A 25,875-nucleotide genomic window follows, 5' to 3' on the forward strand; every position below is an offset into this window, starting at 1 on the left:
GGTTATTGGAAGAATGTTGATGTTCTTATGCGCCAATCTTTCAGAAAAGATATACCCTTTGTTTTCAAGATATTCAAGTCTAATATTTGTAATTTTTTGAAATAATTTTGTGAACTAGCTGTGGAAAGTTTAAAAATTATAAATTAGCATCTTTGGTCCTTTTGAATTGAGTGGATGTTGTTTTTCTCAATAACATTAGTTTTCTTAATACTCGCGCAAACAGCATTTTTTGTGTTTGCAAAAGTATTCTTTGGCAAAAACTTTTGGCAATTTAATGAAAAAGAACGAATTATAGAAAATTGGCCATTTCTCGCTGAATAGAAAACCACTGAAAGGAATTAAATGATAAAATGCCATTTGACTTTATAAACTACAATCCTTTCAGTTATTTTTTACTTGTGCATGGTTTTACAAATATTGTTAGTTTGCTGTTCTCATTGCACACAAACTTTGTTATTGATATCTGAAATCTTTCTCTAAAAATTTGTCAAGTTAAATTATTGAATTATATTTAACGTTCGGGCTGGCTTTTGCAGAACTATGTTGTATTTGATTTTGAAGATAATAAGAACAGTTTTCCGTGGGTCGATCAAATTTCTTTGTCAATTATTACACAAAAATTTTAGGAAAACAAAATCGAAGAACAAAAATTTGGTTTATTCGAGAAATTTTTGCCTGAAGATCAGTGTTTTAGGTTTTCTGCTGTGAGCATTTTCCATAATAAGGACAGAAATTTGGAAACTTGGAAAAGGACAAAAAATTTGTTCTGTAAAAAAATGATGAATCCTAACGTACTCTTCAAAAAATTGGTATAGATTGAAATTTTTGATTGAACCAATACTTGAGATTTTGAGATTTGATTCGCTGCCGCAATAGACCTGAATGCACTTCTTCGAGTAGGGAGGTACATTTGTATTTGAGAGAAATGAAGAGTTTTAGAATAGTTAATTTCAAAAATGACTTCAAAAACTGCACCAATCAGCAACTAAATTATCACGAGGTTCATTCATACGGGTTGTTTCGGTTATTCAAAGCTAAAAATACGAAATTTTCTTGAGTGGGTGTGGAATTTGATCCGTTAGAACTTTCATTCGGGGTTTCTATTTCTATCTGTTGCAGCCGTTTTTCTCCAGACATTATCGCCACTCCGTTTGTAAGTTAAACTGTGGGGTAGCTCGCATCAGTTGCAATTCCACACTGGTTATTCTGATTCCTGGCCATTTTGATGTATCCCTGTTCGCCCCAGGAAGTTCCCCAGCTGTTTTTGACCAGCCAGTATTCCAGACCATCTTCAGTTCCGTACCCGACCAAAAGGACTGCATGGTCTACCTCTATCGAGTTGCACATTGGTTCGTCATACACGCCTGATAAAAAAAACAATCCAGTTAGCAAGCCAGGATCTATTCTGTCCCCCCCCCCCAGCTTAGTGAGCATAAATCTTTTATGCCCCCCAGGCGCACGTGCTATTTTCTTACACAGTAACGTATTATATAGCAACATATAATTTGTAACTGGGGGTCATAAAAACACTGGGGGTGGGGGGTGGGGGTGGGGGGCAGAATAGATCCCCAAGCCAGATAGAGCAGACCCGGATAGAGCTTTTCCACGACTATGTTTCAAGAGTAGGCGTACAGTTATACGGACATTTTTGACAGCAGGCAAAATTAGTTCAAACTTGCTTCAAGTTTGCGGTCATTCTTCCCAGTTTTTCACAATGGATGTTTTTATGCCCGGGTTGGCTCTTCTTAGAAACCATATCCAAGACCATATATGGTTCCATAGACGAAGCGCATTGATTTCGTGTATGATCTTGCTATGGTATCCAAGAAACCATAAATGGTCTTGGATATGGTTTCTAAGAAACCATTGACACCCGACTCCTCAGCGTCGATTTAATCATCATCGTTGATATGGTATGAACAAATCGTCTTAAGTATGGTATCAAAGAAGCCATACAACCATATATGTCTTACGTATGGTTTCTAAGAAACATTTATGGTGGTCATCCCGGGTGGGCGAATGTGGACAACAGTAACAAGTAAGCCATCCTTGTCACGCGTCACCGTTGTCAATAAGTTTGGCAAGTAGTGGATTTTTAGTGGCAAATTTTGTTACTCTGAGCCTCGTTGTAACTATACATTACACGTGCATAGAAACATCATCGGGGTGTTTTTCTAACTCTGAAAGTTCCTTTTTCTCCATTTTTGCTGTGACTTCGATTGTTTACCATATAAAAATACAAAAAATCTAATGAATATTTTTACCTATTATCTAATAATCCTATTTTTACCTATAAAAACGAACAGCCACAATTTGAAGATTACTATATTAATAACAATGCTGATTAATTTATTTAACATTTTAGAGCATGTAGATATCTAACCTTAGGGTTATAGTCTGAGTAATTTACATGTTTCAAAAAAAAAGAATAATATGGCAGTTCTCAACTCTAGCAGATAAATAATTCATGAAGCATAACTTCATTTTGTATCCTCAACAAATCTTAAAAAGGGGTGTTTAACATAAAAATATGTTTACGCCTTTTTAAAATTTATTGGCTTCGAGATCACTTAGTAAAAAAAATAGTGTACTAATTGTTTTTTTAATATAAAAGATGTTATATGCACCTCCTTCGTAGAACTGGAAACTCTCGTGTGAGGAGTCAACAGCCACACTTATTGGCCCGACGTAGGCCAGTGCCTCCTTCAGAGTGTCCTCGTCTGCCTTGGGAATAGTGACGAATCCAGTGGCTGTAGCACCAACTGAATCGCTGTCAAATCTTAAAGCAGAAATCCCAGTCCGAAATTCAATCAATTTCCGGACAAAAATGCAAAAAGGACGAGAAAATTGGCTTTAGAGTGGATTGACGGGAATTAGAGAAAGTGTAAGAAATTTATTGAAATGTACAGAAATAAAAAGAGAAATGATGGGAAGTTGCGAAAAGTTTTTTTTTTCACACACATTACTGGACTCCGGCGTCAACCAAACAGTGCTGTTCAAAAAAATTCTTCTGAAAGAAAGCAAAATATGAGTTAAAGCGTTAAAAAAACAATCAAATATTATTCTTCAAAACATAATTCCGAATTTGAGAACTTTCAGAGATCAACTTGCAAAAAATCTTCAGTGCTATAGATGCTTTTAGAATCAGAGTTCTCAGAAACAAGAATTGCATCAAGGAAACATAGAATAAACAAAATCAATTGCAAGAAAATATCTTTGTTTCTTAATTTACTGCTCAATCTAAATGTTCTTTCTGCTGTTCGTCGTTGCAAATTGATGGACCCGTTTTCGGTTTCGCTAATTATAATGATAATTTCCTGAAGCACTAAGACATTGCAAAAACTCTTAATATCGATGTCCCAGTGGCCCATCGATTCATTCAAAACATTAGTTGAAAACCTTTACAGAAAAATCATCAATCCCACTCTAAACAAAACAGATTAAGCACTGTTTAATCCATAAGCCTTAACACGGTGGTTATCTATTTCGTTCTAAAATGAAAACTTTATAAAATATTTTCCTCTAAACTTTTGTGTTTGATTCAAAATTTTTGTCTACGAACACGTATCAACTAACAATTTTCTTCAGTAGCATCAGTTTGAGCAAAATAAGGCAAACCCGATTTTCCAGTTTTCAATTTCATAATCAAGTTTCCGTAGTCTTTTGAAGTATTTACCGATTTAACCAATTTCTAACCAATAGGTATCATTATCAAGATATTGTTTCGATTTGATTGGTCTCGCAGTAGACTATTGTGACGGGACTCCGTTGACCGTGCTAATATTTAGCTATAAACACTAAAAATAAACGATTCGTTTTCTTTTGATGAAATTTCCTGAAAAGATCATTCAATTTGTATTTGAGCTAAGAATCCTTTAAAACACTTAAAATTCGGCTCAAAATTCAGCAAAAATATTAGCACTTACTTCTATATCGCCTTTCACTTACTCTATTTCTGCCGAAGTTTCAGCCGAATTTTGAGTTAAATTTTTTAAGGATTTTCAGCTCATACACAAATTGAATAATTTTTTAAGACATTTTACGCGAAAGAAATCGAATCGTTTTTTTCAGCTGATGGAAAACTCTGGCATCTCATGGATATCTCAAAAATGAGTTTGACAAAAGTAAGTTTCAGCAAGATCAGCGTATGAGAAAATTGGTGTTTTCAACCACTTCTGATCAATTTCTGAAAAACTTTTCACGTCCAAGAATTAGATTAGATTCGAATTTCCATACGTTATAAAATGTACCCTGCATTTGTACAATCAGCATTTGAGCGACATTCAAATAGGTTGGAACCCGTCGAAGGATGTCTTTTTTCAAGAACAATGATTAAAATGAAGCATAACCTGAAGGAAGTTCTATAACCGATAGCGTTATTAAGTTTTTTTTATTTTTTTATGTCCAGTTTTGCAAAAGCATTGAATATCTTTTGCACTCGCGTTACCAAAGACTATTTATTGTTTGTAATTGATTTCACTAAGAGTTAAAACTTGGTCTTTCTAGCCTCTCCACATAAAACTTTTTCTAAAAAACTTTTGTTAATCTCATCATTCAAAAATTAGATTGGAGAATCTTTTTTAAGAACCTTGGAAAGCACTTTAATTAGTTTGCAGTAGTGAATTTCCTGTGTATATTATATTTTAAGGTCTGATTCAAGCTTCGATACGCTATCAAATTTTCAAAGACAAAAGTAATTTTCAATATATGATTTTGTGACCAACTAATTTTTTTTGAGTTTAGATGTTTTGGCAGTACCGCACACAAAGACTCTTTAAGGCTGAATTGGTTGATAATTTGTTTCGTACACGAGTACAGGAGTTGTGCGACTGCAAATTTGTTCGAAACTGTTAAAACAATTTGTTACTCGTTTAAATATTTTTAGTCATTTCCTGTATATGATCAGCAAAAGAAAGTTTTTGGTCCAAATAAACAACCAAATGTTTCATCGTTTAAGTATCAGATATTGAAAAATTCAAATTTTTTGTAGACGCCTCAGGTTTTTTGAGTTGACTTCCAAATATTTATTTTTCTCTTGATTAATGTTGAGCTGAATTTTTTCTATCCAGTTGCTGATTTCTTGAAGATCCTTCTCAATTTTTTTTACTTCTTTTAGAGAGCAGTTTATCGACGTACTGTTGGCAAACAGTAATGTATTGATTTTTCACACACAAACGGGAGATCATTCACATAAATCGAAAAAAAACAATTGGCCCCAGTACTGACTTTCTAGGAAGAGCGCGTTCAATGACTATTGTTTTTGATTGAAAATTTTTTTTGAAACAAGCTGCTTTCTTTCACCTAATATGATTTCAGAAGACGAAAAATTGGACCTCAAAACTCAGACGTTTCCAGTTGTTTTTAGTATAATCTTATGTTCGACAGTATCAACGACTTTACTGAGGTCAAGAAATACACATGATGATTCATTATTGTTCGTATTAAATTGCATAACTTCTATCATTTGAGCAATTGCTCTAACAGCACTTCATTTGGACCTGAGCCCGTAATGATTAGGACTTAGAACAACAAATTTTTTTATATAAAAATGACACAACACGCTTGATATTTAATTTTTCAAACACTTTGCAAAGTATCGGTATATTTGCAAAGTATCCAAATAGATATTGGTCTGAAATTGCTTGGGTTCATTTGGCAGCTCTCCTTAAGAAAAGATGGTATCAGTTTAGCCGTTTTTAGTATTTCAAGAAATTACATGAAATTTAAAAAACTTGTTGAAAACGTCACATAGGATCTCACAGACAGCAGGATCTACAGTTTTCAGTATTACCTTACTGATTTCAAACAAATCGGTAGATCGTTTGCTATTCAGAACTTTTTTTGTTTCGTAAACTTCAGTGGGAGTGGTCTCAGAAAGTACGATAGTATTCTCAACACGCTTCAGATACTTAAATGTGTGTTCTCTGTGCTGGTGCTGCGCCATCTCTTGACCAAGCTTAAGAAAACTGTCTTTAGGTGTATTTGGACTAAGTTGACATATTTCATGAGACATAAGACCATCTTTTATATTTTCACTTCGTTTCTTTGGTTCATAAAAAAGCGAAGTTACATGCAGCTTTAACTTTATTGCATATATCCCTGCATTTTTTCCTTAACTCGTTTTTTTTTATCTTAAATTGCAAAGCAATGTTCCCTTTTATTGCAGCCAACTTTCTAATCCTAGGTGTGCCCCATTTTTTTTTCTTTTTGTTTGTGTTTTTTTTTCTATAGTAGGCACAAATTTCGCCTTCCACTCAAGGATTTTTTTGTAGCCATTCTAATTTTTTATCAATGAACTCTTTACTTTCAATGTTATAATTATTTTTTCTCAGCTTGAGGAATACATCGTAGTTTATGCGTTCATCCTCTTCGTTGAGCTTAAGATGTTAATTTTAAATCGAAAATTGTTCCTCTCATTGGTCTACTTGTACCTTGTTTTTGTAGAGGAATACAAAATATTGATTCGTTATGGCACATTTATCAACACAACAATCTCAGGTAATTTTTGAAAAAAATAGATCAGTTGGTGTCTGTGAATGAGATTTTTCAAGTGTTGCTAAGTTCGTATTAATTAATGATGCTCCATTTTTGCAGCAATTTTTTTGAGAAAATTGAACCCTCAAGCTATAGCGCGCAAGCCCAATTTTTACAAACCTGCAGTCCCCGTCTTGTTCCTCGTAGGGATAACTGGCCTCAGTGTCAATTCCACCATTGTCCTTCACATATTTGAACGCCTCGGTTGGGTAGCCACCATTGCAACCCATGTTTCCGTAATCCCAGCTGCAGTCCATCAGGTTTTGTTCACTTAGTGAAACCAGACTTCCGGTTTTAGAATAGTGCTGGCCTTCCAGGGCTCCAGTGGCTGAGAATGACCAGCATGATCCACAGTAGCCCTGGTCTTTCACACCTGTTACGAGACCCCACTCACGCCAGTCGAGTTCTTGGGGCAGCGTCTGAAAATGATTCAGAGAACTGCTATAACCACTTTTTGCAAAAGCGTCTAAAAGTCTATCAAAAGTTCAAAATAGTCAGCTGAAAAAAGGAAAATTGTAGGATCTTGAATTACTTAAATCTGGGTATGGTCTGGATCAAAAACGGTGATTTGCTCAAAAGTCGTCGTTTTCCTTCAAGAAATTACGAACTGATACCGACTTGTCTCGTCAGTTCGGTCAGACCAACTGACCGAACTCATCATAATGAAAATCAACTTATTCGGCACTCAGAAGCAAAATTTCAGTATCGACGCAGCTGCTGACAACTCAATCCGGGGGGGGGCCTCTGAAATAAATTAAAAGATATTTTTATCGGGATTTCCCATTATAGCCCCCCTATCTTAGTGGTCAGATAACCTATAGCCCCCCTCTCCTCAATCATGGTAAACATACCATAATGGGGGACTATAATTTCATGGGGGGCTGTAATGGGAAAGACCCTTTTTTATCAGACTTACCAATCCTTTTGGTTTCCAGAACTGTTGCGCGCCAGATGATGTCATCCATTCGGGTTTCAGTTCACGCTTGTACCCGTTCATCCCCTTTCTGACGTCATCAATTGACAAATCCGCGTACTTGTTCAAGGAAGTCGTGAACGATTTTTCACCCAAACTCGCTTTCAAGTTGTGCCTGTTAACAAAGTCTACATTCTTCAGCCAGATCTGGTATTTCTCAGTTTCTTCTGCAAGATTTTTGTACTCCTTTTTGTAGATTTTTTTCCACATTTTCCACTCATGTGTGAAGTCACCCTCTAAGGTCAGTTCCTTTTCAAAGTTCTTTGACTTTCGCTTGCCCTGGTGGGTCAAAATAGCCCCGACACAAATCAACAAAATCAACGAAAATTTCACGATGCTCATTTTTCCAAAAACCAGCCAACTATTTGGTTACTAACTAACTTAAATTATAAATTTCTTGCTCAGCTTTAGAAATTGATAACATTGTTTAACTATTATTTTTACCAAAATCATGATACGATAAAGACCTGTCGTATTATAAAAACTAAATAAATAGATGAGCGGTTTGAAATGTAGACAAAAACAATCATAACTGTTTCAACAAAAATCTTAACAGCAATGACTTTCAGGAATGATGCATTGACAAAATAGCGATGCGAGAGCGATTATGTAACAATTAATTTTAATATTAAATTTAAAGATATGATTTTGCAAAAGTGTCTTTGAAATTTACACCCACGTCAAGGATTTATAACTGATAGTTATGATAATAGATCTCCGTTAAGATAAGACATTTCTGACAAGAATTTGACAAGAACCAAGACTAGAATCATACAGTACGACCACGAGTTTGAACACGTTTGCAAAATTAGAAGGTGCCATAATTCTGACTCTTTAAAAAAAACAATCACGACAATCAGAGAACCAAAATTAGGGTTGGATCTGAGACGGGAACCAATATCGTTACATAATATTTATTTTAATATATATCCTGGGGGTGTAATTTTGAGTCCATACTAGTTTAATACCACAAGTTTGAAGCCGAGACATTAACCTAAATTTGAACCCAGTTATTAACCAAAATTAACCAAAATCTCTACTATTTGTGGACAAAATTACTGATCAAATCATGCATTTGTCAATGTTAGACCTCAGAACTTCAATTCTGATTAACGAAAACAGTGTTATCAAAGATGACATTTTAAACTCATAGTTTGACCGTTTTTGTTCAGATCGAGAAATATGAAACATAACTGACAAAACCTTCAATAAACTTTAGGGTCTTAAATTTCATCTTTGTCACGCGAAAGGAAATGCGATGAAGATTTCTAAAATTAGATTTAGAAAGATTTGAGATAAGCTTGAACTATATTGTCCATCTGTCTTTTAGTTTCTGACCTTGAAAACCTGAAATATTGATAATCTTCTTTTATCCGGAAATCGCAAAAACTGAAAGTTAATGAATTTGAGATTGACTTTTGACATTGCATAATATTGCATAAAATCAACAAAAGACGCTTAAGAGGATGAATATTGTTGAAATTTTGAGAATTATATTATCAACCTAATGCATATATTATTATAGTGAACCATTTCAAAAACCAGCGGCATTATCATAAAAATAATGCCACTAAATATTCAAGACAGCAAATCTACGACACCTTTTGTCAAAATTTTTTTGAACTATTTTAAATTGAGCATTCAAAATGTATTCTTTCGAATTTTCGAATCATTAGTTCTAACGAAAGTGAAAATAATAAATTAGTTTGGTCGCGAAAAGCTGAATGTTTCTGAGAACAGGAATAAAAACATTTCATTAAGAAATGCAACCCATCAGTACTAAATTGTGAATTTGTTTAATTGAATTCTACCTCAAGTTTCTTATTTTGAAACCAATAACTTCTCCAAAAATCGAAGGTGTCTTTTTTCAATCAAAACGGAAACTATTTGTTAATTAACTTTTTTTAAGAAGAATCTTGAACAAAACAATTACAAAACAAGATATATCTGTAATTTAATTTTTTTCAATAAAAATCTTACGTGAAACAATTACAAACGAATAAATATTGGTAATTTAACTTTCTTTTGTCTTAATTTAGGTTGACTACTATCTTGTCATAAAACTCACAGAGAAAAGATTTGAAAATCGATAAGAAGTTTTCACATAAAGGTATAATCTAGATCTCACAAATGGGAAACTTTGATTACCTGTTGCTTCACTAAAACTATTAAAATGAAATAGTGTTTGAAGCTTCAGTGATCAAACATTTTACTCTCAACACGTTAGATTGCTTTATATTTCCAGCGCAAGAATTATCTGTTTTCAGACCTTACTTAAATTTTGAAGTTTGAAATTGCAAACTATTTTGTGTAGAATTTGACTTCTGTGCTTCATTCTAAGCTTTACAACTAAAATTTTCTGCAAGAGGCATCATTATAAACTAGCTAGTTTTTGATTAGTGTCTAAAAATCATTGTAACTGTAGAAGCAATAATCAAAATGTAAGAAGTGTTTCAACATCAATGAGTTAAATTGCTTTAATATTTTCTTAAATATTAAAGCAAAACTTTAATATTTAAGAAAATCATTTTTAGGTAAGATGTTTGCATGCAAAATAAATGTTCGTAGAAGTTTTGTTGTAAAATCAACTCATTTCGCTTGCCGACTGTACCTTTTTGAACAAAATTTACAGACAAAAAATTACATTACTGTCTGTTCAGACGAAAAAATTATGTTTCTTCATTCATTATTTATATACGAGAAGTAGTTACCGAAGAGCATAAAATCTTATACCTTCCAAGCCAAAGCGGATTTGCTCGCAGGCAGAGGTTTTTCCTATATTTCAAAACCCAACAATAGAAAGGCAAAATGGTTATATTGAAGGTAAGATTTTATGAAAACATAAAGAAAACTTTTAGCCCCGCAAAAGTTAGTTAGATTCAATTTTTTGATCTAGAAAACCAGCTGCTCACACTCGAAATTATTTTTATTTACTCGTTTTCTTTAAAAATGTTCGCAAAATGCAGCTTCTGGAAACTTCTCTTTAAAATTTGTCCTTCTTACGTGCGTTTTTTGCGTTTTTACTTCAAAAATTATCAAAAATATTGGCTTTTATCATACTTTTTCAAAAATTGTTGTCAAATTTTGCCTCAATATCAGTTATTTTAGACGCAAAACTAGGGTGCTTGTATGAAAAAAATAATACATCTTTACTGATAAGTCGGTGTTTTTTTTCAATTGTTGCTTTTAATATCACAGCTCCATCAAAGTTTTGAATAAATCAAATGGTTGTAATTAATATCAGATAGAATTGCCAAAGATAGCTGAAATCATATATTTTGATACTTTTCTATGTAACTCCCAGCATTAACTCTGAATTGAAAAAAATGTAAAAATTTAAAAACCGATAAAGGAGAGATCATTTTTTAAAAAGCTTTAAAGGACTGGAAAAAACCAAATCAAAATTATACATTTCGAGTTAATAAGACTGGTGTTTTTGTAATGGCATCTTGTATAAAACTAAAATCCAAAAAAAATCATCAATTTTTCTTTTTTGCAAATATCAAAACTTCCGAAATTATTACAGCCGATAGCAATTCAAAGCCCGCAGAGCGTTTTATTCGTGTTTTTTTTTCAGTAAAAATCCTAAACAAAAAAATTACAAAGCCGAAATTATTTGTTCCTTAACTTTTTTTCATGAAGAATATTCAAGAATACAATTACAAAACAAGATAAATCTGTAAATTACTTTTTTATCTCAGTAAGAATCTTACGTAAAACAATTACAAAAGAATAACAATTAGTAATTTAATTTTGTTTTGTCTGAAATTAATTTGACTAGTATCTTGTCATAAACCTCACAGAGAAAAAAATTTAAAAATTGATAAGAAGTTTTCATAAAAAGGCATAATCTAGACCTCACAAATGGAAAACTTTGATTACCTGTTGCTTCACTAAAATTTTCAAATTGAAATAGTGTTTAGAGCATCAATGATCAAACATTTTTCTCTCAACACGTTGGATTGCTTTATTTTTCCGGCGCAAGAATTATCTGTTTTCGGACTTTTCTGAAATCTATTTTCTTAAAAAAACATTTAACTAGGAGAAAATGAATGCAAAAAAAATTTAGACAAAAATTTGATTGAAAGACGTCAACAACGCCATCAAAATTCTACCAGCATTAATGCGTGGGAGAAAATAACACAAACATTTTTTTAGCACGAAATTTCTTCAGTTTTCTTGTAAACAACAAAAATTTCACGTATACTCTTTTTGAAGTTTGAAGTTGCAAACTATTTTGTGTAGAATTGGACTCCTGTGCTTCATTCTAAGCTTTACCATTAAAATGTTCTGCAAGAGGCATCATTATAAACTAGCTAGTTTATTTATTAGTGTTTAAAAGTCATTGCAACTGTAGAAGCAATAATCAAAATGTAAGAAGAGTTTCAACATCAATGAGTTAAATGGTAAACATTTTAAGCAAAACTTTATTATTTAAGAAAATCATTTTTAGGTAAGATGTTTGCATGCAAAATAAATGTTCGTTGAAGTTTTGTTGTAAAGTCAACTCATTTCGATTGCCGACTGTACCTTTTTGAACAGAATTTAGACAAAAATTAACACTACTGTCTGTTCAGACAAAAAAATTATGTTTCATCATTCATTATTTATTTACGAGAAGTAGTAGGCAAAATGGTTATATTGAAGGGAAGAATTTATTAAAACAGAAAGAAAACCTTTAGCCCCGCCAAGGTTAGTTAGATTCAGCTTTTTGATCTAGAAAACCAGCTGCTCACACTCGGAATTATTTCTATTTACTTGTTTTCATTAAAACTGTTCCTCCATATCAGTTATTTTAGACGCAAAACTAGGGTGCTTGTATGAAAAAAACAATACATCTTTACTGATAAGTCGGTGTTTTTTTTCAGTTTTTGCTTTTAATATCACAGCTCCATCAAAGTTTTGATAAAATCAAATGGTTGTAATTAATATCAGATAGAATTGCAAAAGATAGCTGAAATCATTTATTTTGATACTTTCCTCTATAACTCCCAGCATCAACTCTAAATTGAAAAAAATATAAAAATTTAAAAACCGAAAAACGAGAGGTCATTTCTTAATAAGCTTTAAAACACTGAAAAAAACCAAATCAAAATTATACATTTCGGGTTACAAAAACTGTTATTTTTGTATTGGCATCTTGCATAAAACTAAAATCCAAAAAAATCATTAGTTTTTTTTTTGCAAATATCACATCTTCCGAAAATATTACATTCGATAGCAATTCAAAGCCCGTACAGCGTTTTATTCGTGTTTATATTCAAAAAAATAATCTGAAAATAATTTTCTTCTAAAAAGCAAATGTTTTAGTCAAAGCAAAACTTTTAAAAATGTCAAGTTTGATTGTCAAGTTTATAGAAATATTTGCTCAAAGATTTTATTTTTCGCTTGAAACAAATAAACTTTATAAAATAAATGTATGCTCAACCATTTTATGAAATTTCTTATGCTCAAAGTTGAAAATTTGTAATCACTGTGTGTGAGATTAAAATTTTTAAAAGGGTACTGGAAATGTTACATTCTGATTCTTACTTTGCAAAATGTTATTATCAGTTTCTTATGAAAAAACATGGGATCTTATAATTATGCTGACACAACAAGAACGAGTTTTTTTGATGTCGATGAAGTTAATTAAGTTTCTCTAAAAATTTATTTTATGTTCACATTTGGTTGAGAACTGAAAAAATCTTGCATACTAAGTCTTGCATACAAATCTTGCATAGGTCATCACACTCAACTCTGGATTAAAATTCTCGTTCAAAATTGCTCGTCGAAGTATCATCTCTTGTGCCGAGAGTTCTGTGATTGTAGGCTAATTTTATTTATGTTTGATTGGATTTTAATTCTACATTTTGTACGGAAAAAACGTTCAAAGTGTACAGAAGCCAAGAAATTTGCATGTGATAAACAAAGCAAACAAACAAAGTTGAGAAACCAATATGAACTCAATCAGTCGGTGATCTCAATGGGCCGTAGACTATCATATGATCCCAATATGATCTCAATGTGCCAAATACTAACATACACTATGGTACCAAAAGGCTACATACAACAAACGAATTTCAAAAAAGCGACACAAACAACAAATAAGACAACATTTTGAGTTCAAATCACTTCTCTAGTAACAACTCAATGCGTTTTTTTTCAGTTTTTTAAACATCAATCAGACCGTTTGTTGAGTTTTCAAACAAGATTTTTACGACATCTGGGTCAAACTTCCGACACTTTTTCTTTCAAAATTCCCCATAGAGCTATTTTTTCCGTAACTGTTACTTCTAAATGCCCCATTATTTTTCAGTTTGATTCAGATCGGGACTATTTGCTGACCATCCTATACATCCCGCTCGTTTTCGTTGAAGAAATTGCTGACAATCGTTGATTTATTCACATGAGCATCATCTTGATCAAAAATAAGGAATTGAACATGCAATTTTTTAAATGTTTTTCCATTTCTCCAAGCAAACTAAAACTTTTAGCTTGTTTGAACATCGCGCAAACAGTTTCCAACCATCTGATTATGAAATACACCAAACTATAAGTCATCGCTTGTCCTAAATCGCTTTTGTTGTGTTTTTTTTTTGTCTTATAATCTTGTTCCATTTATTCGAGGAATTCGCACAATTCCTTCGCTGGAGGCGTTTTGAGCCTATTACTTTTTTGGTACCGTTTGTAGGCATGCTGTTTACTAAATTTTGATTCAAAGCTGAGTTGCCTTTATTTTTTTCATAAAAATTGGACATTTCGAATCACAACAGCGTGCAACACAGTAAAAGAACGAAACGGCTTAACCATCTTTTCTGTGTAAATGGAGAAAATGAACTTTGTTTAAAATTTATCACGCATTTGTTCACGCTTTAGCGTAAATGAAACGATTTGCGCAAAACTAACGCTTAAAGAGCACAGATTGTGCTGTATGTAGCTTTTTGGAACCATAGTGTATATCAACGGGAAAGTTACCATCATACTTACTTCTAATCGGACACATATTCAGGGATTTAAAGTTATCCCGTACCAATAATCACCACCCCACCTTTAAATAATTGTTCGCACTGGTGTTTTGTTGAAGGATTCACACACCTGGCCCTTTATGCGTGTTTATGATCTTGTATATATAGGTTAAAATTGCACGGAACGAGTCCAGAATGTAAATAACATTGTTACCATAAGAGTTGCCTCAAAACGATAATTAAATAAATTCTAAAATATTCAATATTTTGTCGCAATGCTTAAATACAATTTGAACTATAGTAACTAATTAAACAAGTATTAATTTAAGAGCTATTTAAAATTGAAATAATTAATTTTTCTATATAGCAGGAAATACTAATTCTACAAAAATGAAAATTAATTATAGCGTGTCCCATAAAGTTTAAATAAGCGAACGTATCAAAAACCACAGGTTAGCGTTGAAAGGTCAAAGTTCAAATTCAAAACATGTAGAAACAACTGATGAATGAAAACTTAACGGAGAAAACGTTGACATTCAAATGAGCACATTGATACTCAATTGCACGTTTTTTGCGTTTTTCGAACGTTCGCTCATTTCAACTTTATGAGACAGACTATTTATCAGTTTTCTATTCACTGTTCGTTCATGTGAAACGACGTCCCCTCGCGACTAACAGGAACTTGTTCATACAGTTTCTTCACTTCTTTCTGTTTTTCATCAATCAATTCAAATAAATCTTCACGTTGGCATTTCTTCATAGCTTCTTTCATCTGATCGATTCTGTTCACGGATGACGTCTTCATATTTTTCCAGTAGTTCATGCAACTTAGCAAGACGTCAAGGTGAGACGAACGGTGTTCAATTTGCTTGTTTTTGATTATGTTCAAGGGAACTTCGAGGTATATGAAAATTTTTTTCCAGTCGTCGTTGAATCGGGACAGGAGTTCATACACAAATATGTCGTCAAGAACCAAATCTTTCTCTCGTTTGCGGTATTTGTAAATTTTATCCAATAACTAAAAAATATCAAATTTGAACATCACCAAGAAAAATATGAGTCTATGATGGGAGTACCTCTAAAAAACGGATGTTTTGCTGTTTAGCTACGTAAGTAATTGTGAAATATCGGATCGAGCGTAATGTTCTCTAATACTAAAATGACCCTCAAAAAAGCTATTTTATTTGAGAGTCATCATATTTGAAATTCAATGGAAATTCTTTTTTGAGGGGGTTTTAATAACAGAGAACATAGGCTCGAACCGACATTTAACAATACTACGGAACGGCAAAAGTAGGTTAGCGCCCTTTAGTTTTACAAACTAAAATTTCTATTTTTGAGGCAAAATGACCCAAACTTTAAATAAAATTTGGAACACAATTTTTTCACTATTGGTCCCTTTCAATAGTTCTCTCGCCTACCTATGAAATTCAGATAAAATGCAACCTTCACTTACCAGAAATCTTAATGTAAAATTGAAGAACTCCATCCAAGTTTCACAGTAAAGAGAAAGTTGTTACAAGATCATATTTTATTCATATCTATTCTCTCTCTCTCTCTCTCTAATGTTTAACCCAAGTACAAACTAAGCAATACATGAAAAAACCTAAAAACATATCATGTCGTTTAACAACTTTTTTTACTGTACAACTTGGATGGAGGTGCTCAATTTTACATTGGGATTTCTGGTAAGTGAACGTGGAGTTTCATCTGAATTTCATAAGTAGGCGAGAAGACTAGTGGATGGCATCAACAATGAAAAATAGTTTCCAAAATTTGATTTTAAGTAGGAGTAATTTTGCCTCAAAAATTGACATTTTAGTTCGTAAAACTAACGGATTTTAACTTACTTTTGCTTTCACAATATACCTACATATTAGATTCGTAGGTTTTAGCCTGCAAGTAATTAATTTTGTCTGCAGTCTCTTAATTCGAGTCATGATTTCTAGTAAACTCTGTTTTCAAGAAATCTTTTTGGTATCAAAAACATGTTCACTCAATTAATCATAAGATAAATTTTTTTATCTGCAAATGCTGCAGAATCACAATTTGTTTACGTGCAACAAAAATGTTTTCAACATACCTAGAATGCATTATCCAGAAACTACTTGCAAACTCAAGATACAAGTGTACATGATATGCAATATCAAACTGGTTTTTTTAAGTCTATAAATGGTAAGTTTCAATTTTATAACCATATAACAAAAAGTTTGGTTAAAGAAATGAGTTCTAAAGAAATGAGTTCTAAAGCCGTTTACTTGCCTATCGAATGTAACACGTTCGTGTAATTTAACCACTTAACTATTTACATTTTACCTAAACTTACCTTTTCCTTAAATTTATCGCAAAATCAATCAATTAATGTCAAACATCATCAAACAGGCATTCATCTTCGATTCGCAGCAACAACAGTAGGAGTTAGTTAAATGAGGCAGCAAGAAACATAAGATTTCTGGAGTTTGGCTCAATATAAAAGTAGTACCTGAACTTCTGTACTGCTTCTCGGAGTTCCCGGAATAGACGACAGTCCTGTCTCTTCCCGTCTCATACCACTCAGCACTACTGCCATTGAGGAAAATGAGTGAATTTTTGCCTCGGTGAACAGAAAGCCCTGAAAACGAGCCAATCAATAAAAGAAAATTGACATTTGGGATATTTTCCGTTACTGCCCCCCCCCCCCCCCAGCTTAGTTGGTGCATATTATTTGCACCCCCTCTCCCCGACGCATGTGCAATATTTTTACATAATGGTCTTATATGTAATGACACGTGATCTGGTATCCTAGTATCGGAACGCAACTAAGTGGGGGGCTATGTGCTCAAACAGTTTTTTTTTCGTTATTTGGCAAAATTTCATATGTTTGACGTAGAAAAACATGAATTTTATCATTAGAAAGCCCATCATACGTATAATTGAAAATTGAAAATTTTTAAAGTTTTTAAGAAAAGTTCGGCGTTTTACCGTTGTTCTGTTAACTTTAGCGAATCTTGAATTAATTTTAAATAATTTTACCCAATTACGTTAATAATAGCAATTATGTGTTGTAAACGACAGCAAAACCCTAAGGCTAATCTTCTGTTTGTCCCGTTGAAATTTCTACAGTCGAAATCATTTTGATTATATTGGAGAGCCATCTTTTTAAAAACATTAAATATTTTTGACCGAAGAACGTCAAGTAGAAGTCAAAAAGAAGCACTTCCGTTACTCTACAATAAAAAATGCAAATAATTGCAAAACAAATTTCAAATCTGAAAAATTATCTAAACTGCTTTTACACTCTAGAGAGAAATTATATCTGATAAAAATTTTCATATTAAACAGATATTTTTTTCACGTCGGCAAATTGAATGCGTTCGTCGCTCATGTTTTCTGCAGAAATTTTTAAGGTTGATACACGGGTTCGATTAGTGCATAGATACTGTTGTTCTAATTGGTCAATTGACAGCAAATGTTTTTGTTTCCTTGACATTACCTCAAAACATATATATGTGATTTTTAAATTTTTACCCATATTTGCTGTAATGTTTGTAGTCTTGTTAATTGTTTTAAATACAAATCAGCTAATCTAATAAACGTTTTCTTTGAAGAACCCAAAAGATTTTGCGTCTTGTGATTAATGTTCTTTTGAAATTTTTGTCAGTTTATGAGTTCTGCTTGATTTTTTGAAAGCTCGGATCAATAGTTTTGATGATTATGGTGAAATTGGGTTCAGTAAACAGGTATAAAAGAAAATTCAAAGGAAGAGCATTTCAAGTCAGAGATTTATGGACAAAACCATGCACTAAACCAAAGTGTTTTTTTTCCGCACGAAAAATTGTTTCAATTATGATTTCTTCCTTCAAATAGAAGTGAAACGTGTTACTGAGTTCATTTTTTTTTCAAATCAAGAAAAAGCATTGAGTACTAACTGCATTGGTAAATAATACAATTAAGATATTTTGATTATCGAATTTCTTTGCGCGGACGCAAATCACAGAGGTTCCTTTTTATTTATAGAGTTGTCATCATCATCTATTTCTCCCTATCTCTCTCTTAAATTGTGTAATGTTATATTTGAAAATTCTATATTGTTTTGTAATAATAAAGTTTTGTTGTTTGCGTCCGTGCAAAATGTTCCAAAACCGCCCAAATTGTCATGTTGGTTTTTTTTGAAATATGAAACACGCAAGAAAAATTTTGCTCAAATACCCTAATAATTCTAAGACACTTTCTGCGGGCAGGTATGAGGCAAAAAAAAGATCCATTGTCTGCTTTAAGCTCCTGCCATTTAACTATCATTCCTGCATCACTCAATTTTCGAAAGAAAGTAAACAGAAAAGTTTTTTCAATCAAATTCAAAATCAAACAAAAATATGTGGAAACGATTTTTGAAAGAAGTTAAATTAACCAAGATACTACAACTGTTATTACAATTTGACTGAAAATTGAGACCTAGCTCACATAGATTCTCGGTAAGTCAGCTTCAATATCACAGTGTTTTTTCATTTTTTTGACATTATGTTTCCCTAAAAATTTGGCAAATTTTTGAGTTTGGTTTGTATTTTTAGCACCTTGGGCCATTAATAACAAGACAACTTGATTCTTTAAGGAGGCCTAAAGTAAATTTCTTAAAATTTCATTCGACGATATTTGGTTTTTCTGGCTTTGTCTCTATGTGTTCTCGTGATCTTTCTAAAAAAAATTTGAGTTTTGTTCTATTTTTTGTTTTTTTTTTGTGATTTATTTTCATTTAGTCTGAGTACGAAACTGATACAATTGTTATTAGCAGATAAGTCCGCCTATATAAATACTCACTCAAACGGTTAGGATTTTGAGGTTTCAGTTCATAGTTTTGTCTCATCTTTTGTTTTTTCCGGCATTAATACTAACCCTCGCCAATGAAAAACGCAATAATTGTCATAGAATTTGCTTCCTTTCAGAAAATTATGTTTTTTTTATTTTGAAGCTTGTTGTATCGAAAAATACTAATCGATTTTCGGATTGCGCCTTGCTTTTTGTCTCAAGTGAGTTTGCTTAGTGACTTTAGCTTTCATTTAAAGTTTTTGAACCACATGGTTTTGACCCAATAATTTTTGTCATATGCGTCTATGCAAAATGTTGAAAGCTAGCTTATCCACATCGCTGGAAATATATGAAATAAAACACAAACGAAAATTTGCACAAATCATGCCCAATAATTCTGAGAAATTTTTTCGTGCAGATTTTAGGAGAAAAATAACTAAGATTAATTCAGTGATTTAAGTTAAGCCCATTTAACTATCAATACTGAATCACTTATTAGCAAAAAAGATATACATAAAATGTTTTATGTTCAGATACAAAATTAAACAAAAAGCGAATATCAAAGTCTGAAAATGATCATTGTAAAAAGTTAAATTGACCAAAAACCACTACAATCTAACCGATAATTTTGGACACAAGTGGGAAAGATTTTGAAAAAGTAAGCCTCGAAATGTCAGAGAGGTACCGAGAGCTATGTTTTTTTTCGCTTCAATTCACTTCAATCCGATACCACCTCAAATTTTGTACATCGAAAATATCGATTGGCCAAAATTGATTCAACAGCTGTGAAAAGGAAAAAAAACAAAACAGCTGAGTATTATTACTACGAGTAAACACTACCCGTACCTAACGCTTAGGCAAATTCAGTACTGAGTCAGAATCTAATTCAGGTCGCATTTTGCACTGAATTTGTCTGATTCAGAGCTAATTCAGTGATTCATTCTGAATCATCTTCTGATTCAGAATGAAACCTAATATTTTTTCTGAATTTTGCTCTGATTCAGAGAACATCAGAATTCACTTCACAGTTGGTTATGAAATCTTTCTGCACCAGTACTAAAATATGAAATTTCTTTGAAATTTTTCCGAGTCAGTACTGATTGTCACTGAAACTTAGTGACAGGTAAATCTATGATTTTTGTAGTCTCAGCTTTTTAGGACAAACCTTCAGATTGTGCCTTTTATGGAAATACTGCTGGTTGACTCTGATTGGCTGTTCCGATGTCCACATGCGACCGTGTTGGTCAGTGGATGTTTTGAAGATGACGCTTCTGACCTCGTTCTCTTCGATCTGTCTCTTCTGGGGAAGACACACAAGCAATGGCCACCTCGGAGTGTGTGTTGAGTGGTTCTCAAGTTCCACTATATCTACAGAAGTTTATAATCAACAATTGGATCTAGTTTTTTGACACGTAGAATCGCCAGCGCAATTTGTGACCCTCAAACCCGTACCGAACCTCCAGAGCAGATTAAAGCTGAAGCAGGGTAATTCCAGCGTTAGTTGAGCTATCAGAGCTGAAACAGAGCTCCCCCAGAGTACGAGACCTCTCCACTCTGGGTCTTGTCTTAAAAGAGTACAACAAAAGGTAGGTCTATTTTGGAATTTGCCTTGACAGAGTAGAACCCAGAGCAGGTCTACTCTGGAGTCCGTCTTGTCACAGTTGATCACAGAGTAGGTCTACTCTGGTGTCAGTCTTGACAAAATAAAACTAAATATATAGCTATATTATATTCATTTAATAAAAAAGGATGTTTGAAGTATTAAATTTATCGAAAGAGAAGACCATTCTAAAAGTATTTCGAATGAAAAAAACCCAACCGCAGTGAAAAAAATATTTATAATACCGTTAGTGCATATTTCTGACTCAATGGATGTACTTAGACAGCTGTCCATAATAATAGTAATGTTATTCCAATTTTCTTCTTAAGTGGACCAGCATTTTGTTTCAGCTGGACCCCTTTGGTTCTGATCAAATCCATCAGAATCTAGGTGCCTCTCATCAGAATGTTGCTTTTTTGTTGCATCGTAGCAGAGCCAACATCTTTGAGCCAGCTCTGTCAAGAGTTGTCCAATAGTAGGCCTGCTCTGAGCCAGCTCTGTCAAGAGTTGTCCCAGAGTAGGCCTGCTCTGAGCCAGCTCTGTCAAGGATAGCCCAGAATAGGGCTACTCTGGGAGCTCTTCTGTCAAGGGTAACCGCAAACTTCTACTCTGGAGCTACTCTGTCAAGCGTAAAAAATGACCTGATCAGACTCTGATCTAGCTCTGCGAGTTTCCCTGAAATTACTCTGTTCCAATTCTGATCTGCTCTGGAGGTAAGGTACGGGAATATACACTCTATGTTTCTAATTAATCGCAGAGAGTTGTGGGTGGTATCATTAGAAAGCAGGTACATCCTAGTATATGAAATTGAAAACCTTTTTTCGAATTTCGTTTTTTACACGGAGTTATCGAGGTTTGAAGTTTCTTGGATATTCGAAAGTTTTTATTCACTTTTTCTATAATTATCGCTAAAATTTGACTCAATTTTGCTAATATAAATAAAAATGTTAGCATTTTAGTGATAGAGTGTTATTGTTTTCATTAAAGATAGAATAGCGTTGCTGAATTGTTTGACTAAAGGTTTTTGGCTAATACTTTCTACAAAATTTTTAAAATTAGAACTTTTTCCATCAAAAATGGCAAAACTTTTGATTTTTCTGGTCTACTTTGTCTAAGATTGCCAGAAGTACAGGCCTAGAAACCTTTGAAACAATCTCCGTAAGCTCCAAAAGAGAACCAGTTGACATTCAGCGCCCAATAAAAGTCCTCTACAATTGAAATTTTACCTTTTTTTGCAAAATTAGCTCAACTAAACAAAATGCATCAATGTTTTTTTCGAATTATTTAACTTAATAAGCGATCTAATTCACAAAAATTTGAAACAATTGGACGGTTTTTGGGCACGCAATAAATCATGGATATGTTTGATCTCATCGTGGATTCCTACAACCACAAATTTTTCAATTTTTGTTTAGGCGCTGCCTTTACTTTTCAAATTTTTAAGGTTTATTATTTTTCATTGATAATTACTGAAAAAATTCTCAATTCAAAGTTCTTTTAGTGACAGCTCTCAATTACGTGAAAATGAGACTGAAATTGGATACATTTTGTTCTCAGAGAAAACGCACTGGCTGTTATGGCCTTGACATTTTTAATAAATTTTACTTATTTCTTGTGTTTTGCCTTCTTTTGTTATTCTTTTCGCAGTCTAATTCTATTTAATCACGGATCAAAGTGGCTTCATCAGTAGGTGTAAGTGAACGTAAAGAATGCATTCGGTTGTTGTAGAAACGGAAACATGGATTTAAGCATTTTCGGGAAAGAACTAAACTAATACTGACTTTGAATTGTTCCCCCGACAAAGAAGCAAATTCTAAATTTGAAACCTTACAACGATAAAAATGTCGAAGAAATTTAAACTGATGAGAACCATTGAATGAGTAAACATTGATTTCAATAAGGACTCTATAATAGGTCTGCCAACAAATTATCACCCGCGTAAAAGAGGATCAGAAACCCATATTACGGACTAATGATCTCAAAGTTATGAATGACCTTCCAAAAATTTTTCTCAAAGTGGAACTTGGTAAACAACGATTTGGAGTCTTTGGTGAAAATAGGCTCAAACTATCTTATCCAAATATAGATAGGCAGTATATATACGGCTAAATTTCGGGAAATTTTTGAGTGGCCGAAAATAACTAAATCGTTGTGGTATTCAAATTTACGAGTTGACGAGCAAGTTAACAGATCTCTGTCACGGTACTGAAAACTATAATAATTGATGAAATTAGTGTATTCGGGTAACTACATTTTTCGTTAAATTAACTTAACAATTTTTTAAGTATTTTCTCCTTCTAGAGCTGTTAGCAAAACTAAGCCTGTATCTGTTAAGAAAAGACTATATGCTCCAATAAATGAAATAAACAAAAAATTTAGCTTTTTTGTACATGAACTGGAACTTAGTAATCATTAAAATTAGGTCATTATTAAATAAATGCAATTTACGTCTAAAACAAAACTTACAATTGTACGGAATTAGTAACTTCACCTCACACCTTTAATGATCTAAAGCCAATCTGGAGACAACATCAAGACGAATGATTTTTGAGTGTATTATTCTGCCAAGCTCCTTCCAGGAGACCGTAGAGTGAAGCCACTCTGAGGGTAGGCCTGCCTGCTCGTAACAGACTTGGCAGGTTAAGTCAACCCATGTAGTTTGGAATGGTGAACCAAGTGGGCAATTAAAAAGGTCTGTAGTAACCTGAAGCACCTAATACGCAATGTCTTAACGTTCTATCAAGTTGGCTAACACTCGTCTGGTTGGGTTGTGGAGTGAACACCGACGAGCTGTTCACGCCATTTACTGTCTTGTTTAAGTATTTTGATTGATCCATTAATTAGTTAATTGAAATGACGACCTTGTATAACCCGCAATCTTAGGGTTGTTCTATTTTTTTTCTTTTTTTAATTTATTTTTTTGTTTTTTGAAGGCTTTTTCAAAAATTTGTTAATTTCAATTTTTTGGTTGTTTTCCAACCTTCTTAACTGCTCTCAAACGAAGTTTTTAATTATTCTCAAACGAAGTTTAAAGCAATTATGTTAGTCTTGTCGGTCTTTCTTAATGCGATTTATCGCTTGACCGCTTTTTTGTCTGACGCTTTTGACTTTTCATCCTCAAAAACGGGATAAACAGGTAGCACTCAGCGGGCATTAAGTGCTCTTAGAGCCTTTCAGCTCTGTTTGAACAAAAACTGTTTTGTAGACTTATATTTATTTTGTGAAGGGCAGTTGTTCGCGATTGTCGACACCACCACTCTTGACCCCATCCCTATTGCCCTTGTAGGAAAAGAAACTTGAACTTGAGCATTTTTTGGTAAAGAACCAATTTAATACTGACCTTGAACTATTCCCCAACAAAGAAGCGAAATCTAAATTTGAAACCGTAGAAGGATAATAATGGCAAAGAAACTTAAACTGATGAGAACAACTGAATGAGTAAATTTTGATTCTGATATAGACGCTATTATAGATTTCCCACCAAATACACAAAATAGAGGATTAGAAACCGATAATGGGGACTTATGGTATCTAAGTTATGAATGACCTTCCAAAAGACTTTCCCAAAAAGGCAGTTTTCACACAAAGATTTGGAACCTTTGGTAAAAAAAGGACTAAAATATATAGAGGAAGTAAATATATTTTACTCCAAATATAGAGAAGCAGTATACATACGGCTCAAATTTGGCAAATTTTTGTAACAAAACCAATCTGAAAATAAATAAAATGTTGTGATATTTATATTTACTGAGTCGACGAGTGAGTTAACAGATCTTTATCGCGGTACTGAAAAATTTAAAATTTCTTGAAATTAGTGTATTCTGGTAACTATACTTTCAGTTAATTTAACTTAACAATTTTTCGAGTAATTTCTCTTTGACCTATTTGCATAATTTGGAAGAAACTAAATCCGTTATCTATTAAAACTAGGCTATACGTTCCTCTTATTTGGATAAGTAGAAAACTTAAACTTGTTGTTCTACAAGAACTGGAACCGAGTATAGTATTCATTAATATCAGGTATTTGTTTTTTAATTCCAGTTTACGTCTAAAATAAAAATTATAATTAGACAGATTGGGCAGCTTCACATCACATCTTGAAAGATTTAAAGCCAATCCTTAAATCTAGCCTAGATTAAGTTAATATATCTTTGTTTGTTGACTATTAAAAATAGTGATCAACCAATCAATAATTAGGTTAGCTTAGGAAAATAACTGAAGGACAACACTGAGACAACATCAAGACGATTGATTTCTGAGAGTAATAATTGGCCGAGCTCATTCCAGGAGACCGCGTAGTGAAGCCACTCTGAGGGCAGGCCTGACTGCTTGTTCAGGACTCGCCAATTTAAGTCAACCTTTGTTTTTTAGAATGGTAAACTAATTAGACAATTAAAACGGTCGCTAGAACAACGAAAACGACTATGATGATTTTTCGCATAGCCTTGTTTGTTTGCTGATAAACAAGTCAGATTGTTCCCTATCTTTGTTTTTTGGGGTCGAGAATTGAATGTTGTTTTTAGAACTGAGACAGCACTCATTGGGCGAACAGAAAGAGAGGCTAAAATTGCAGAGGGAGGAAGACATGAGGGTGGTATCCCATTGAAACTGTGTTCCTCGGGTTCTGATCTTGACATCTCGCCAGAAAGAGTAATCATCACCAACAGTATATGCTGGGCATGGAATAAATGACTTGACGGTCAATGTTCTAACGTTCTATCAATTTGGTTAAAACGCGTCTGGTCTGGTTGTGGAGAAATCACCGCAGAGCTTTTCACAACATCTACTATCTTGTTTAGGTATATTGGTTTAATTAGTTAATTGAATTGAGGACCTGGTATAATCCTCAATCTTAGAGTCACCATTTTATTAATTTTGGTAAGAACATTTCTTAGGAATATACTTATCACATAACAAAGAGAGGCACTTCAAACTTATTCTAACATTATTATTTTTATTGGCAAGAAGGCACAGTTCTATAACACCTAAAGATAGTTTCAACTACTGGAAGAAGTCACTACTACTTCCAGTAGTTGTTC

The 25,875-nt window shown here is 33.2% G+C and overlaps 2 protein-coding genes across 4 annotated transcripts in view; both read right to left on the minus strand.

Moving 5' to 3' along the window:
- Positions 1-943: 943 nt before the first annotated feature.
- LOC142340239 (cathepsin L-like) lies at positions 944-14,877 on the minus strand. 3 transcript variants are annotated; one of them, XM_075390763.1, is made up of 5 exons: positions 14,477-14,877; positions 7,451-7,622; positions 6,655-6,953; positions 2,628-2,779; positions 944-1,364 (listed from the first exon to the last, which is right to left on the minus strand). In XM_075390763.1, exons 2-5 carry the CDS (start codon positions 7,529-7,531, stop codon positions 1,159-1,161), a joined length of 738 nt encoding a protein of 245 aa, XP_075246878.1. In that variant the 5' UTR covers positions 7,532-7,622; positions 14,477-14,877; the 3' UTR covers positions 944-1,158. The 3 variants fall into 3 exon arrangements, with proteins under 3 accessions (XP_075246878.1, XP_075246877.1, XP_075246876.1); XM_075390762.1 differs by lacking the exon at positions 14,477-14,877 and adding an exon at positions 13,835-13,886 and having other exon boundaries at positions 7,451-7,786; XM_075390761.1 differs by lacking the exon at positions 14,477-14,877 and having other exon boundaries at positions 7,451-7,869.
- Positions 14,878-15,026: 149 nt separating this feature from the next.
- LOC142340241 (uncharacterized) overlaps positions 15,027-25,875 on the minus strand; it is a 41,226-nt gene continuing 30,377 nt past the window's right edge. The window contains exons 6-8 of the mRNA XM_075390764.1: positions 20,402-20,604; positions 16,937-17,065; positions 15,027-15,472 (exon numbers count right to left, since the gene is read on the minus strand). Of these exons, the coding sequence (XP_075246879.1) occupies positions 15,089-15,472; positions 16,937-17,065; positions 20,402-20,604 (716 nt within the window). The 3' untranslated portion in view covers positions 15,027-15,088. The remainder of the gene's footprint in view (positions 15,473-16,936; positions 17,066-20,401; positions 20,605-25,875) is intronic.

Source organism: Convolutriloba macropyga, chromosome 5 (assembly GCF_964194025.1).
Source record: "Convolutriloba macropyga chromosome 5, txConMacr16.3, whole genome shotgun sequence".
NCBI lineage: Eukaryota > Metazoa > Xenacoelomorpha > Acoela > Convolutidae > Convolutriloba > Convolutriloba macropyga.

Bases quoted from the DNA above. Each gene is read 5' to 3' on its own strand.
- LOC142340239 (XM_075390761.1), bottom strand. From the start codon at position 7,849: ATGAGCATCGTGAAATTTTCGTTGATTTTGTTGATTTGTGTCGGGGCT. The intron at 6,954-7,450 runs GTAAGTCTGATA...AATCATTTTCAG, and splicing joins TCTGGAAACCAAAAGGATTG to ACGCTGCCCCAAGAACTCGA. The intron at 1,365-2,627 runs GTGCATATAACA...TTTTTTTATCAG, and splicing joins TTTCCAGTTCTACGAAGGAG to GCGTGTATGACGAACCAATG.